Source organism: Mastomys coucha, unplaced genomic scaffold (assembly GCF_008632895.1).
Source record: "Mastomys coucha isolate ucsf_1 unplaced genomic scaffold, UCSF_Mcou_1 pScaffold20, whole genome shotgun sequence".
Taxonomy (NCBI): Eukaryota; Metazoa; Chordata; class Mammalia; order Rodentia; family Muridae; genus Mastomys; species Mastomys coucha.
This window is the reverse complement of record NW_022196903.1, coordinates 135,727,812-135,743,183: the sequence shown is the minus strand read 5'-3', so window position 1 is coordinate 135,743,183 and position 15,372 is coordinate 135,727,812. Positions and strand designations below refer to the sequence as shown.

The 15,372-nt window shown below is 36.4% G+C and overlaps 1 protein-coding gene across 5 annotated transcripts in view; it reads left to right on the top strand.

Moving 5' to 3' along the window:
- Positions 1–15,067, top strand: part of LOC116099754 (solute carrier organic anion transporter family member 1A4) — a 50,945-nt gene extending 35,878 nt beyond the window's left edge. For all 5 annotated transcript variants that reach the window (XM_031383790.1, XM_031383791.1, XM_031383792.1 and 2 more), the window contains 7 exons: positions 2,120–2,284; positions 3,777–3,972; positions 6,101–6,266; positions 8,147–8,319; positions 10,321–10,385; positions 11,433–11,550; positions 13,613–15,067. In XM_031383790.1, the coding sequence (XP_031239650.1) occupies positions 2,120–2,284; positions 3,777–3,972; positions 6,101–6,266; positions 8,147–8,319; positions 10,321–10,385; positions 11,433–11,550; positions 13,613–13,832 (1,103 nt within the window). In that variant the 3' untranslated portion in view covers positions 13,833–15,067. The remainder of the gene's footprint in view (positions 1–2,119; positions 2,285–3,776; positions 3,973–6,100; positions 6,267–8,146; positions 8,320–10,320; positions 10,386–11,432; positions 11,551–13,612) is intronic.
- The last annotated feature ends 305 nt before the right edge of the window (positions 15,068–15,372 follow it).

Genomic DNA, 15,372 nt, shown 5'->3' with positions numbered 1-15,372 from the left:
AGTCTGATGGGCATAAGGTAGAATTTTATAGTAGTATTAATTTGTATTTCTCTTATTACTAATGATGTTAAGTGCTTCTTGGCCATTCAAGATTCCTTTGTTGAGAATTGTCAGTTTAACTCTATACCCCATGTTTAATTGGATTATATGGTTTATTTGTATCTAATTTCTTGAGTTCTTTATAAAATTTGGATATTAGCCCTCAGTAGGATGTAGAGTTGGTGAAGATCTCTTCCCAATCTGTAGGTTACCATTTTGTCCTATGGAGAATGTCCTTTGCTTTACAGAATCAATTCAGTTTCAGGAGTTCCCACTTATTAATTGTTGATCATATTGTCTGAGCTATTGGTGTTCTGGTCAGGAAGTTGTCTCCTGTATGAATGCATTTAAGGCTATTCACCAATTTCTGTTCCATTAGACTTAGTGTCTCTGCTTTTACATTGATGCCTTTGATCTTCTTAGACCTAAGTTTTGTGCAATGTGATAAATATGGATCTATTTGCATTTTTCTACATGCAGACATCCAGTTAAAACAGGACCATTTGTTGAAGATGCTTTCTTTTTTTGTCTTTTTCCCCCATTTTATGGTTTTGGCTTCTTTGTTAAATATCAAGTGTCCATAGGTGTTTGGGTTCATTTCTGGATGTTTGTTTTGATTTCATTGATCTATTTCATTGATCTAGTGTGAGCATATAGTCTATACCAATACCATGTAGATTTTACTATTAATTCTCTATAGTAGAGCTTGAAGTCAGAAATTATGATAATTACTAAAATTCTTTTATTGTCTAGTAAAGTTCTGTGCTAAAACTATCTGATCCTGGGCTTTTTTTTTTTTTTTTTTTGGTTGGGAGACTGCTAATGGCTGTTTCCTTAGAGGAAATAGGACTGTTTAAATAGCTTCTTGATCTTGATGTAACTTTGGTAAGTGGAATCTATCAAAAAATCATCTGCTTAATTTATTTTCCAATTTTGTGGAGCATGATCTTAAGTAAGTCTTAATAATTTCTTGGATTTCCTTGGTGTCTGTATGTCCCCTTTTCATTTCTTATTTTATTCATTTGGATATTGTCTCTCTGCCTCTCAGTCAGTTTGACTAATGTTTATCTTATCATGTTGATTTTCTCAAGGGACCAGCTCTTGATTTTGATGAATCTTTGATTTGCTTTCCTTGTTTCTATTTTATTGATTTCAGCCTTGAGTTTGATTATTTCTTGCTGTTTAATCCTCCTGTGTATGTTTGCTTCTTTATGTCTTACTGCTTTCAGGTGTGTTGTAAATTTGCTAGTATGAGAACTCTCCAATTTCTTTATGAAAGCACTTAGTGTTATAAACTTTTCCCTTAGCGCTGCTTTCATTGTGTCCCATAAGTTTGGATATATTTTGTTTTCATTTTCATTGAATTCTAGAAAGCCTCTAATTTATTTCTTTATTTCTTCTCTGACCCAGTAGTCAATGAGTATAGAATTGTTCAGTTACCATGATTTTGTGGGCTTTCTGTTGTTTCTGTTTTTGTTAACGTCCAGATTTAATGCGTAGTGATCTAATATTATGCAATGATTTATTTTAATTTTCTTGTATCTGTTGAGGCTTGCTTTGTGATCAAATATATGGCCAGTTTGGAGTAAGATTCTGTGAGTTGCTGATAATGCTTCTAACTCATATACTACCGTGAAGTACTGGAGAGATGATGATGTCTGGACTGCAGCATAATTTCTGGAACTTTCCTAAGCTGTTAGTTTATACATTCTTACATGAAGTACCGATAGTATTATTTTCTGAACTAAAACTTCATCAAATTGAGTCTCAGGCAGATTCCAAAGAACAGACTAGTCACCTCTAGTGAATATAGGACATTAATAGAAGGAAGTGGCAGGAAAAGAAATGAGAGAGGTCACTGAAACAATCACATCTCCTTATAGTTTTGTTTGATGGAAAAATTATGATCTGATTCTTGTATAGCCAGTTGTGACTTAAACAATGTGTAGTCCCATAGGGGTAAAGATTGATCAAATGCATTTTTGTCACAGCACAGAACCTGTGAGAAGATTTTAGGGTAATACTGGGCACAAAATACCAGGCTAAGTTAGCTTGCTAACTTGACACTCTCTTGTTTCAGATTTCTTTCTATTCATGAAGAGCCTCTCCTGCAATCCAATTTACATGCTTTTCATCCTTGTCAGTGTGATCCAGGTCAATGCATTTATCAATTCATTTACCTTCATGCCTAAGTATCTGGAACAGCAATATGGAAAGTCCACTGCCGAGATAGTCTTCCTCATGGGTATGTAGTTTCATTATTTCTTTGGTAGCATCTTCCTTCCCACAAGATCATTGTCTTAGTTTTACTGCTGCAAAGAGACACTTTGACCTAAGCAACTCTTAAAAGGTAAACATTTAATTGGAGCTGGCTTACAATTTCAGACTCTTAGTTCATAATCATCATGGCAGGAAACATGGCAGCATCCCGGCAGACATGATGCCTTAGAAGGAGCTGAGAGTTCTTCATGTTGATCTGACTGCAGTCAGGAGAAACTGACTCTTCCACTCTGGACAGAACTTCAAATCCTACCTCCATTGTGATGGAATTCATCCAACAAGGCTACTCCTACTCCAACAAGACCACACTTTCTAATAGTGCCACTTCAAATGGGCCAAGCATAGTCAAACCATCACAGACATGATATAAAGTATCTATCCTCAAAAGCATGGTAAAGAGTAAGATAATGCCACAAGGAGACAACAATGAAATGAAATCTGTTAGGATATTTTTATAAATTTCTTCTTTTCAGTCTCTGGGAAATCAAGAAAGAATAGGAAAGAAAGTAGCCCTAAATATTCTCTCTGATCTTTCTCTAATCAGAATGAAATATTAACATAATCATGGACATCTTGGGGAAATCTCATATCAGTCAATTTTCAGACACCAATATGTTAATTCAAGGGGGAATATTTAGCTCACTGGGCTTCTGACTCTTATTCCTACATTTTACATCCGGGCTTCAGTTCTTGCTCTTCACATTTCCCCTTAATTCCCTCAGACCCCTGTTGGTCTGATGAGTCTGTGCAGCCACACTTGGCTTTTCTTGTTAGTCCACTGAACCCAAGGATCCTAATTTACTCTTGAAAACTGAGGATCACAGGCTGCCACCATCCACATTATCTAGGGTTCTCTGAAAGTGCACATCTCAGTCCTCATCGTCAGATGTATAACATTAAATGCAGTGGCATGGAACTGCAAAGGATGGTTAAATTCTTCCAAGCCTGGGGCTGGTGTTGTGTAAATCTACCGTATGCAAGATTTTCTCTTCCCCTTTCTCTTTCATCCTGTCTCTTTCTTTCATTCTTTTTCTTTGATTTTCATATAGGGAAAGAGAGACAGGGAGTAAAAATATTTGGCAACATAAACAATGCAGAAAATGTTCTGAACTTGATAATCAGGGACTCAGCAACAAACTCAAAATCACTCAGAGCTGAGTGAAATTCCCAATATACAAAGTCAAAATAAATACATGAAACATCTAATACCATGAACAAAAGTATGTATATGTATGAGTGAATGTATAACTTGCTGAAAATGATTAAATAAACACTAGTACTATTTTAAAAGTGACTTGATATACATATTACAATCTCTTTCTATATAACACGTGAATGAACAGGGGATATTGAGTGTATTTGAGCTAAATGTATTCTAAGGTGAGATGTATTAGATAAGTTCATAATATGTTTTTATCTGCTCTCTTTTATCAATACTATTTTACTTGCAATTTTAGGTCTTTACATGTTACCTCCAATATGCCTCGGATATTTAATTGGTGGTTTGATTATGAAGAAGTTCAAGATTACTGTCAAGAAAGCTGCATACATAGCATTCTGTCTGTGCCTGTTTGAGTACCTTCTGTCTTTTGTTAGCTATATGATGACCTGTGATAATTTCCCAGTTGCTGGCTTAACTACCTCTTATGAAGGGTATGTTGTTTCCTAGTGAAGATCATAATATTTTCACAATTGCTTGTACATTTTCTTCATGGATTGAATATGACCAGACCATCTTGTTATTACGTATTAGCAGTGACCCATGGTTATCTTGCATTTTCCTTCCACCCATCAAGTCTATAGTATCCCACAGAAGTTGTAAACTTATTAAAAATATCTGAGGACTACCAGTGAGTAAGGTTTTGATTCAATAGGCAGCCAATGGTGATATCCTAGTCTGCTTTAATGAATCAGGAAGGAAAATAACCTAGAGCATTGTAGCCTCAATTATCCATGTATTTTATAGTCCCATAAACAGATAGCATTAAAAGTTAACTATATAAGTCAGCAAGCCTTCATCAGTTTCTACAGTAGTTTCAAATTAAGCATAAAGGTAAGTCAATTAATATTTTTATATGGCACTAGTATAGTTATATCTTACATGCTCTGTGGTTTCAGATTTTGAGTTTCAAGGGTTGCCGGGTCATATTCTGTATTACCATGGGAAATTTAAAAATTATTTTAGGGCACAGTTATGTACTCAACCACTTAGTTAAAATGAAGTAAAGTATTCACTTGTAGCTTCCTTTCAAAGGGCTATGGAGATGACTCAGTAGGCAAGGGCTGTCTGAACATACAAGAGGACCTGAGCTTAGATCCCCAGAACCCAGGTAATGCTTGAGATGGTAGGGTATCCATAATCCCACTGCTCCTACAGTGAGCTGAGTGGCACAGGCATGAAAACCTGAATGTTCATCTGCCTACTAATCTGACATTAGTAGCAGTGAACAACAGGTGACTCTGTCTCCAACAAGGTGGAAGATTCTCTTCTAACATCCACATTCACAGTGCTGTATAATGTGTTTGTACACACATACACACATATACACACACATACACACACACACAACACACATAATACAGAAAGAGATGGAGACAGAGAGATAGAGACAGAGACAGAGAAACAGAAACAGAGACACAGAGATAGAAAAAGATTAAAGCTAAATTGAATTAAAAGAGCAAAGTTGTCTTCAAAATTCTTAAGAATTATAAGATTAGGATAATATCTAATATAAAATCATGAGGAAATATATAAATATATGTATATCTGATATATACATATATATTTACATCTGATATATATGTATATATACACATACACATAAGCATATATACATTATACATATATATATATATATATATATGTATATCTGATTTGGATTTATATCTCCTTTAAAACAGGGATATTTCTATTCACTTTGGAGATATATAAATTGAAACTCAGGGGCATTAGTGTGTTTAAAGGGAACAGCTTCAATACCATCAGAGCAGAGGTGCACACACTGAGTCCATCTCTAGTCACGCTGACTCCACACTGTGTTTGAGGGACAGGGTTTAAATTCAGCCACCAGACTCCCACGTTTTCCTCTTTAAATCTCATTGTCACTTCTGGACCCTTTATCAAAGAGCATCTTGGGTATTCAAGTGACTCATTTTGGGGAGCTAAAATATATATATATTTTATATATATATATATGTATACATATATACATATATATATATATATATGCTATAGCATCTATCTAATAAATTAAAATTGCAGGTTTTGTTCAAGCTAGCCCTCTTTCATTATTTCCCATTGTAGAGATCAATGAGAAGTTAGCCCTCTTTCCTTATTTCCCATCGTAGAGATCAATGAGAAGTTAGCCCTCTTCAGTTTAGCTCTAGCAGCACTCTATTTTCTTATAGGATAGGCACTTAATATCTGTTTTGGAAGTAATTTTAAAAAGCAGCCATGCAAGCACTAGAGCAGATAACTCCTGTGCCAAAAACATAGTACAGAGACCACATGTTGATACATGGATGATTTTTGTTTCTGTTCTGGGGAAGAAGATGAAATAGGATGATATGTTTCTTCTCCATGTCTGTCTATCTCTCTATCTCTGTCTCTCTCTGTGTATGCCTTTCTGAATGTGTGTGTGTATGTGTGTGTATGTGTGTGTGTGTGTGTGTGTGTGTGTGTGTGTGTGTGCACGCACATAAGCAAATGCTGAGATGAAGAGAAAAAATAAAGTGTTTGGGTAGTTTTTAATACCCACAACATTATTTCAAATCATTTCAGAATTCAGCACTCTCTATATGTGGAGAATAACGTCCTTGCTGACTGCAACAAAAGGTGTAGCTGCTTAACAAACACATGGGATCCAGTGTGTGGGGACAATGGCCTAGCATACATGTCAGCCTGCCTCGCCGGCTGTGAGAACTCTGTTGGAACTGGAACCAACATGGTAAACATTCTTTCAGTGTTTGGGCTGGGGTTTTGTGTGCTGAATTAATATGTGCTATGACCTAAGTTTTTATCTGTTAAAAAAAAAAGTAGAACAGCCTTAAAATAGATTAATATTTTTTGTGAACAACTCAATCTTCTCTGCATGTACATACTTCACCTTAAAATTCCTAGATGTTATGTAAACCATGACAGAATCTATGTGTTATTTAATAATTTCAAACAGTTGTGATCATTGCTCAAGTATCTGAATTAAAATGCTCTGGGCAGGTTGAAATGATAACTCAGCTATAAGGAGCCCTTGCCACTCTTTCAGAGGACATGGTTAGTTCCCTGAACACACAAGGTACAGCACACAGCTGCAGCTCCAGGCCATCTGACACGCTCTTCTGCCTTCCTCAGGTACCCACATGCATGAGTTTGTGTATACACAGGTATAGAAGCATATGCATAAAACAACATCAAAATTATAGCTTTAAATTACTCTGTGCAGAATCTGACTTTTGTTGTAATAGGGTCTCATGAAGACCAGGCTGGTCTCCAACTTGCTATGTTTTTAAGGTGGACAGAAATTTATCTTTTCATGTCCCAAGCTTGCTTTTATTTATTTATTTATTTATTTATTTATTTATTTATTTGTGTGTGTGTGTGTGTGTGTGTGTGTGTGTATTATGCAGGTGTGTGTGCATACGGAGGCCAGAAGGTAACCCTAGCTGTTGATTTTCAGATCCCATCCACTTTGTGCTTCTGTGACAGGATATCAATGGTTTCCAGTTTACTAGTTCTGGTAAAGCTGCCTGAAAAGGGAAGGCCCAGGGAGTTACCTGTTCCTGCCTTCCTTCAGAGAATCAATGTTGCAATCACATCCTCTGTGCATGCATTGTTCACGTGTGTGTTGGGATGAGAACTCAGGTCCATATGCTTGTGCAGGACTTTACTGACTGTCCCATCTCCCCAGCCTACAACATAGTAATTTAGCAAGATAAAGAGTCAAGCACTTTTCCTTGCCTCAAACATGTTATAATACTGAGAGTTGGTTGATAATCAAAATGAAATACAAATTTTGATTTTTAATTAGACCTGGTAATATAATGGTTCAAAAATATTGGCTTTATTCTTTAAATAAACTTTTTTCCTTGGGGACACGACTTTATTTATCTGAAAGCACCTAACTATATCATCAACATTCTGAGATCTATATTGTTTTAGTACTTAGTACTAGGTAAAAACAAAAAAAGTCATATTTATTTATTTTAACAAACTATGTGCAGGCTAGAAATTTGGCTCAGTGGGTAAAGGCATATGTCACCAACCCTTCCCACCAAATTAAAAATTAGGATCCCCATATTAGAAAGTGTGAACTAACTCTCATAACAACTTCTGACTTGTACATGCATGCCATGGCATAAACATGTCCACATATATACACACGTGTGCACATATATGTGCACAAATACATATATTCACACACTCAAGGTAAGCCAAAGAAGCAAATAAATATAAACAAATAAAATAAAGTGTTAATTCTTCATAACTGAACTTTTGCAAATTTACTTCATGTATTAAAAAAATAACAATTTTAAAGTCTACATCTTTATACAGAATTTATATAAAATTACATATTATAGAATTCTGAGATAGGAAAAGATGGAACAACAAGAGAGGGGAATCTGCCATTTTATTTATTTAGTACTTTTTGGTTATTGGTGTTTGTGCTCAAGCTTGGGAACACATTCAGATTGGGTGAGTGCTGTCCTCTGAGTCATATCATTGACCACAACACTCTCCTTTTTGACCCAATGGGCTTTGTAGAAAATACAGAAGGTGTAAGTCCAATATTTTCTTCTTATTACAATACTGTTTTGTTTTGTTTTTTGACAGGTGTTTCAAAATTGTAGCTGCATTCGGTCATCAGGAAACTCATCTGCAGTCCTGGGGCTGTGTAACAAGGGTCCTGAATGTGCTAACAAGCTGCAGTACTTTTTAATCATATCAATAATTGGCTGTTTCATCTTCTCGCTGGGAGTCATACCAGGGTATATGGTTCTTCTGAGGTGAAAAATAACTCATTTACATTTCTCTCTGTCCTTCTTCATAGTGTGTACATATGTGTGTGTGAGCATGTTTTGTGTGTGTTGTGTGTGTTGTGTCCTTGTGCAGTGTGAGCTCCTACTTGCTACTAAAAACAATGTCTCTCAGAAGACAGTGTTGGGGAATCTGTTCTGTTCTTTCACCTTCCATTTGAGGCAGGGTCTCTCTTGTTATTTCTGCCTTGTGCTGCCTGAGAACTCCAGCATGCCTGGTGCCCACGGTCCCAAGCCATTCTGTTTGCTCCTCCTATTTCATTGTGGGAACACTGCCGCTGATGCATGCTACTGAGTTGGACTTTAAAAAAAAAAATATTTGTTTACATATGTTCCTAGGTTCTGGGGATTGAACTTGGCTCATCACGACTTCCTTTACCAACTTAGCATCCCCAACAATGTCATTTAGATAATTTTGATCATTATTAATTTTCTTTCCCCCAAAATGGCCCTTGGAGTCATCGTTCCTACAAACTCAATGCTCTAACATACATTTATCAAGACTCTAAGCCCTGCTTTATTAGGCACTGTTAAATTTAACAATAAATTAAAGTTTACTGTAATTTACTCTCCTGTTCTTTCCTATGGACTTTGAGAGTTGCCTAGCACTAATTTCCTATGGTGCAGCTAACTGACTTACAGAGAGTAAATCTCTGTGCGTGAAAGGGACTAGGCTTCCTTGACATCCTGCTCTCAATCTATCTTGAACAACAACAGCAGGAGCAGCAACATACAATGCAATAACATACTCTCTAACAAGGAGGTACACGAATGCAATGATCTATATTCAACTCTCTACCAAAAAGTAAGAAAGTTTCAGAGATACGTTTCACAATGTTTTACTGTAAGAAAGTGTTCCTTCCAGTTCTAAGACGTTCATACCCACTAACAATGTGAAAAGGGTCAGCCCCCACTTCCTTCTCTCATTGGCATTCAGAAGCCAGGTTGGGTTAGTCTGGATGTGTAATTCACAGCAGTTTATCCTTGTAGACTGGACCAAGCTTCTCACTTCTCATGTCCTTTCCCTGCGTTTTTCCATTTTCTTGCCCACATTCCCTTCCCACCTTGATCCCCATCTCCTCTCCTCCTTATCCAAGTCCCTTTTCCCTTTTCTTCTCCTTTGCTTCCCTCCTGTTCATCCCTTACTTCTGTTCTTCTCTCCTCTCCTCTCTGATCTTCTCCTCTCCTCTCCCATCCCTTCCATTCCCCTGCTTCTCCTCCCTTTCTTCCCAGGTTCCAGAGAACATACAACTCACTAAGATAAGTGTGACCAAAGGTGTATTTGATGGGAAAATACCATATTTAAAAAGAGCTTCCATATTCCTAATTCATAAGAATAGTTTTCATTTTTTTATCCTGATTGCTTTATAGGCCTCTCCTTATATGCAATTACCAAAGTTATCTCGAGTCTTTTTCTATAGATAGGATAGAAGAGACAGTTGTCAAAAATTTTTAGCTCTATATAACAAAGAAGTCTTTCTGAATATCACAGCCTCCATGATGGTTTCTTTTTCTGTTTATCTATAGAATCACCTCTACAATATCTTGAATTTTTATATAACATGTATTAGCACTTTGGATGAACATGAAAAATGCCTGGCAAACAACTTAAGGATAAATTTTTTTGTTTAAGATTTCACGGTTTTGGGTCCATTAAAGTGGGTATAGCATGGTGGTCACCACAGTAACCAGAAGAAAACATGGTTCACCTAGGTTAGTAGACAATGACAACTGTTAAAGGGCTCAGCCCTGCTTTAGATGTGTGGATGTCAGGGACCAGCTTTCCAAAGTCCTTACTCTCCTTTTGCTGTGCAGACTTTACAAAGGTAGAGCTGTATCACTCTTGCTTCAGGATGAAAAGTTAACTATTAGAATAATGAACTACCACTGTCATTGGAAGGATACTAGGGCAGATGTGGATTGGCACGATGAACTTTCATATATGTATGTATTTATTTATTTATTTTTCAGGTGTATGAAGTCAGAAGAGAAGTCACTTGGAGTTGGATTACATGCATTTTGCATGAGAATATTAGGTATGAAAAATTTACCTAACACATCAGACCAATATTAAATGCTTAGTGGATCAATTAATTTTCTTTGAATAAAATGATAACATCTATATTGTCAACCAAAACCACAGCTCTTATATTAAAAGGAATAAGGAGATTTATTCTTAAATTAAGTATAAGTCAACATGACATGGGAACAGTTTTGGGTCATCCCAATTTCAGGTTCCAATACAGTAACAGATGTTGATGTTTTTAGTTAGAAAATAAAGAAAATCATGAATTAAAGTCATGTCAAGAACAAAGAAAGGCACTTCTCAAGTATATCTTTGAAAGCATCTGGTAGGTTGGCTACAGCCGAGCATGGGTTAGGGTTAGGGTTAGGATATCTCATAGCATTCTTAGTGTTGGGTGTAGAAGCTAGCAACCTGTTAGGTCAATTCATCCCAAAAGAGTTTCATGTGATAGTCACATGAATATAACTCAGGGGCATGGATGGCGAAGGAATTATCAGTGAGAGTGATAAAGACAGTTTCTCTCTGGATCAGCAATGTCCCAACTGTCCACACTCAGGAAGTCCCATGACCTGGTAGCACAGGTGAGCTCTGCAGACCCGAGCTTCTGTTTACAAGCCATTATGTTTGGAACTGGCCACTTGTGATTAGTTTGGGAGTGAAGAAACTATAGAAATGAAAAAACATTTCCCATTACCTGAACTTTCCTGAATTTAACTACATTTTTTACTTTTTAGGAGTTTCAAGAATAAAATGAGAAGGAAATGGTTATGTTAGGTAGACATATAGAAAACCATAACAAGACATTCATGAAAACTCATGAGATTCATGATTATGAACTCAATGAATACATTCTTTTCATCTTGAACATAGTTTGCATTTTTTGTTTCTAAATCTAGAAGCTTACGTTAATTTATAATTTATAAAAGTATATTTATAGCATTTGATTTATAATGTTTTGTGTTTTCAATAGGAAATTAAAGTAATTCCAAATAAAATAAAAATATCTCTTTTTTTTCTTCCTGCCAATGAGCTGATATTCTTTCTCTCTCCATTGCAGCTGGCATCCCGGCACCTATTTACTTTGGTGCTTTGATAGACAGAACCTGTTTACATTGGGGAACTCTGAAATGTGGTGAGCCAGGGGCATGCAGGATGTATGATATAAATAGATTCAGGTAAAGATAACTTTTGAGACCTAATCTTGTAGTGTGTAAAACATCCCCATTCATATAGCATGTTCTTGAGTGACTTTTCCGAATGAGCATGGATGATGGATGGTACAACTTTCTTATTTATATATTTTAATATTTTCTATTATTTCAAAAGTACCTAATACACACACACGCGCGCATACACACAAGTGAAATCAGGGTCTCTGAATAGAGGCTCTAGAGCAGTAGAGGAGACCTACATATTGAGCTGAACTAGCATGGCAGAACACCAGAGATTAAAAGAAAATGACAGCAAGATACAGAGACATGGGACAATGATGGTGTAATAGGGGACAAATCTCGCAGCTCATACCAACTAATACCTATGGACAGAAAGGAGGGACTCTTCCCTTATGCAGGGATGACAGAGTCTCAACACATTCACACAGCATGGTATCTGACATTCTACCTCTTGGATACTCCATAGCTCTCTCCTGTTTGCAGCCTGACTAGATGAGAAAACTCAAATATTTGTATCACCCTTTCAGTTAAAAAAATATTATGCTGAGTCCTGTAGCCAGAAGAGACCTGCTGTCTAAATTTGACTGCCAGACTCATTTCTGGATACCTGTAACTCCCTACTTCACTTAGTGGCTAGTTGCCTCATGAACACATATTGGCTCAGTAAAGTAATTTTGGAATACTTTAAAATTTGTACTAAATATGCATATGTCAAAAATATTACCCCAAACATGAGTACAGAAACTTTAAGGTACATTTTATCCAATTTACAAAGAAAATGTGCTGTATACAAGTTATTCTACAAGTTATTTTAAGAAGAGTGAGAGGGAAAATTAGCTAATCTATTTCTGGAAGCTTGTGAAGTCATCATGCTTTAACTGAACAGATCAGCAAAGGAAAAGAATGTGAGGTTAGGGAGATGGCTCAGGGGTTAAGAGCACATATTGCTCCTGAGTAGGGCATGAATTCATTTCCCATAACCCAAATCAGGGAAATCAGAACTTTACTGTATCTTTCTTTACTCCAAGTTTACAGATATCCAAGACTCATTAACACATGCCTACACTGAGACCCAACACATTCACACAGATTAAAAAAAATAAATAAAAAATGTAAGGTAAATTGACCACTATACATCCAGAACTTAGCATGAAAATTAACAAATTGAATTCACTAATGTGTAAAAAATTACTAACATGACTAATTTTAGACATCCAAGGATTTCAATAGCACAAAAATCTATTGTTTTAATACAGCATACAAATGCTAAAAAGGAAAAAAAAAACTTGAAAAGTGACTGCAATGTTTTATGCATGTGTGTTCAAAATTTGAGCAAATAAAACAGAAGAGTTCCCTTAACCTGATATAGGGTTTTATTCGCTCAGTGTATAAGAGAACAGGCAATAATGGCAGAGGAAGCATGCTGGTCTAGTGGCCATACTATATATGCTCTGAGAGGAAGCTCCAGGTAGTAGAAGTTTAGAGCATGGTGCTCACATTCATGGTAGAAATTCATTGTCAGCTAAGACTTTCTGAAAATATTTTTGTAGACACACCCAGAGATAAATTTCTATAATGTTCCTAAATCCAGTCAAGTTGTCCACAATACCAGCCATCACCCAAAAGAAGAAAATACATTTAAACTTCTATGATAGAAATGTTTTCGGGCTGAAGAGATGGCTCAGCAGTTGAGAGCACTCGTTGCTCTTCCAGAAGGCATGAGTTCAATTTCTAGCAACCACATGGTGACTCACAATCATCTGTAATTAGATTTGATGCCTTCTTCTGGTGTGTCTGAAGACAGTAACAGTGTACTCATATACATAAAATAAATAAAATCTACAACAGACTACATACATATAAAAATAAAAGAAATAATTTTAAAAAGTGTTCTCAACATTTTAACAGAATTAATAACTCAGCAAAGTAGATTATATAAGGTGTATGGGAAAAAATAATCCCCTAATGTTTTTCTTGGAAGAATAACTGAAGATCTGTAAGAATATAAAAAATTGACTTTCATTTAACACATGGAGATGTAATGCAGATCAGTTCTCTTCAATAGGCGCATCTACCTTGGGTTGCCAGCAGCACTGAGAGGATCAAGTTTTCTCCCTGCAGTCATCATTCTGATACTTACAAGGAAATTCCAGTTCCCTGGGGACATTGGCTCTTCAGAAACTGAGCCTGCAGAGGTGAAGCTCACTGAGAAGCAAAGCGGGTGCACAGATGAGCACAGAAGTCTTAAGGTCGAGAATGATGGAGAACGGAAAACTAAGCTGTAATGAGTTTTCTAACTGGCCTATGCAAGGCCATGGACAGAATGTACATTTCACTAGTTTTGAATCATAAGAAGTACAATAGGAACTCTCATCTTAATCCTAAGGCCTTCAAAATTACTTTACTCATGATAAAAAAAATGACAGCATTTTCAGAAGGTTGGTGTAGCACCTAAGATTTTCCCAGGGAAAACTTCTATAGCAACCCCCCCACCCTTAACCTTAAAACTGCCTTCATTTTCAAACAGCATGTTCTCTTTCAACTCAAGGGAAATGGACGTTTCCCATATATCTTCAAATGTGCTTGAAACTTTTCTATTGCAAAAGACTATTTACATGTTTTTAATTTATATTTTGATGCTGGAAGTATTTAGAACTCAAAATATGCATCTTGGTTAAGCCATGTTGAAATAATTTGTTTTGACTTATCCTCTGTGTGTTCAAGATCTCTGCATCTGTTGTTATGTACTTAGGAGTGCTAACTCTCTCTGTTTTATTCCAGTCAAGGCTTCAAAGGTTAGACTCTCTATAGTGTGCCATCTCCTGTTTTCAGTCCCTTCTATCATTACTCCTGACACACAGTTGGTCATTTCATTTATATCACTGAAAACTTTAATCAGGTTGTTAAAAATCATGAAGCAAAGATGATTGGAACTTTATTTTTCCCTAGCAATTCAAAGCTGGTCATGAAATACTTCCTTAAAATCAAGAATGGGAGAAAACTAGTCCTTTCAAAGGCTCCTTGTAGAGATGAGCTGTATCTCAGTGGAATAGTGATTGCCTAATACATGCGAGGCCCTGGCTTCAACCACAAGGTGGAGTAAACTATAAAGTAATAAAAATAACTTAATCTAGATGTAGTATCAGATATTCTGAAAAGGCTTATTCTCAGATTAAGGGGGCTTCATATTCAATTTCCATTCTGTTCATGGACTACAGAGCACATAGCTATTAGCATTTATAACCTTAGAGTAAAACTTTTAAAGAGGGACCAGCTAGAAGGTTGGAAAGAACTGTTTGCCACCAAGCTAGACAAGGTTGTTGTGATCCCTGGGATCCACATGATGGAAGAAGAGAAGAAACACTTGCAAGTTGTCCTATGCCTTTTTAAAAAGTTGTGTATGCCCCACCAAAAATCAATTAATAAATGAAAAAAATTGAAAGTTGTAAGACTGACTTTTGCTATAAATTTGGAATTCATAAACTTGAAGGTACACATTAAAAACAAAATCTAGACTGGCGGTGCTGTCTCTGTCTGCCTTCTCTCACAACTCTCTAGGGCCTGCCTTTCTAGGTCATCCTTTTCCGCAGAAGAAAGCCTTCTTTTCCTAGGGCTTACCCATGATTCTCGAACACTCTGCTGTTTGACATCTGAAGTTCTTCCATTATTCCTTTCTGAATTGGCACAGGCTCTGGTCTCTTCTTTGGTGATCTTGATCGTACTTGAGAATGAGAAGAGATTTCTTCTGGGTGAGCAATGCTACAATTCCGTAAAGTTCTACCACAAAAAGTTTCATCCAAGCCATTACCACTGTTGATCTTGTAA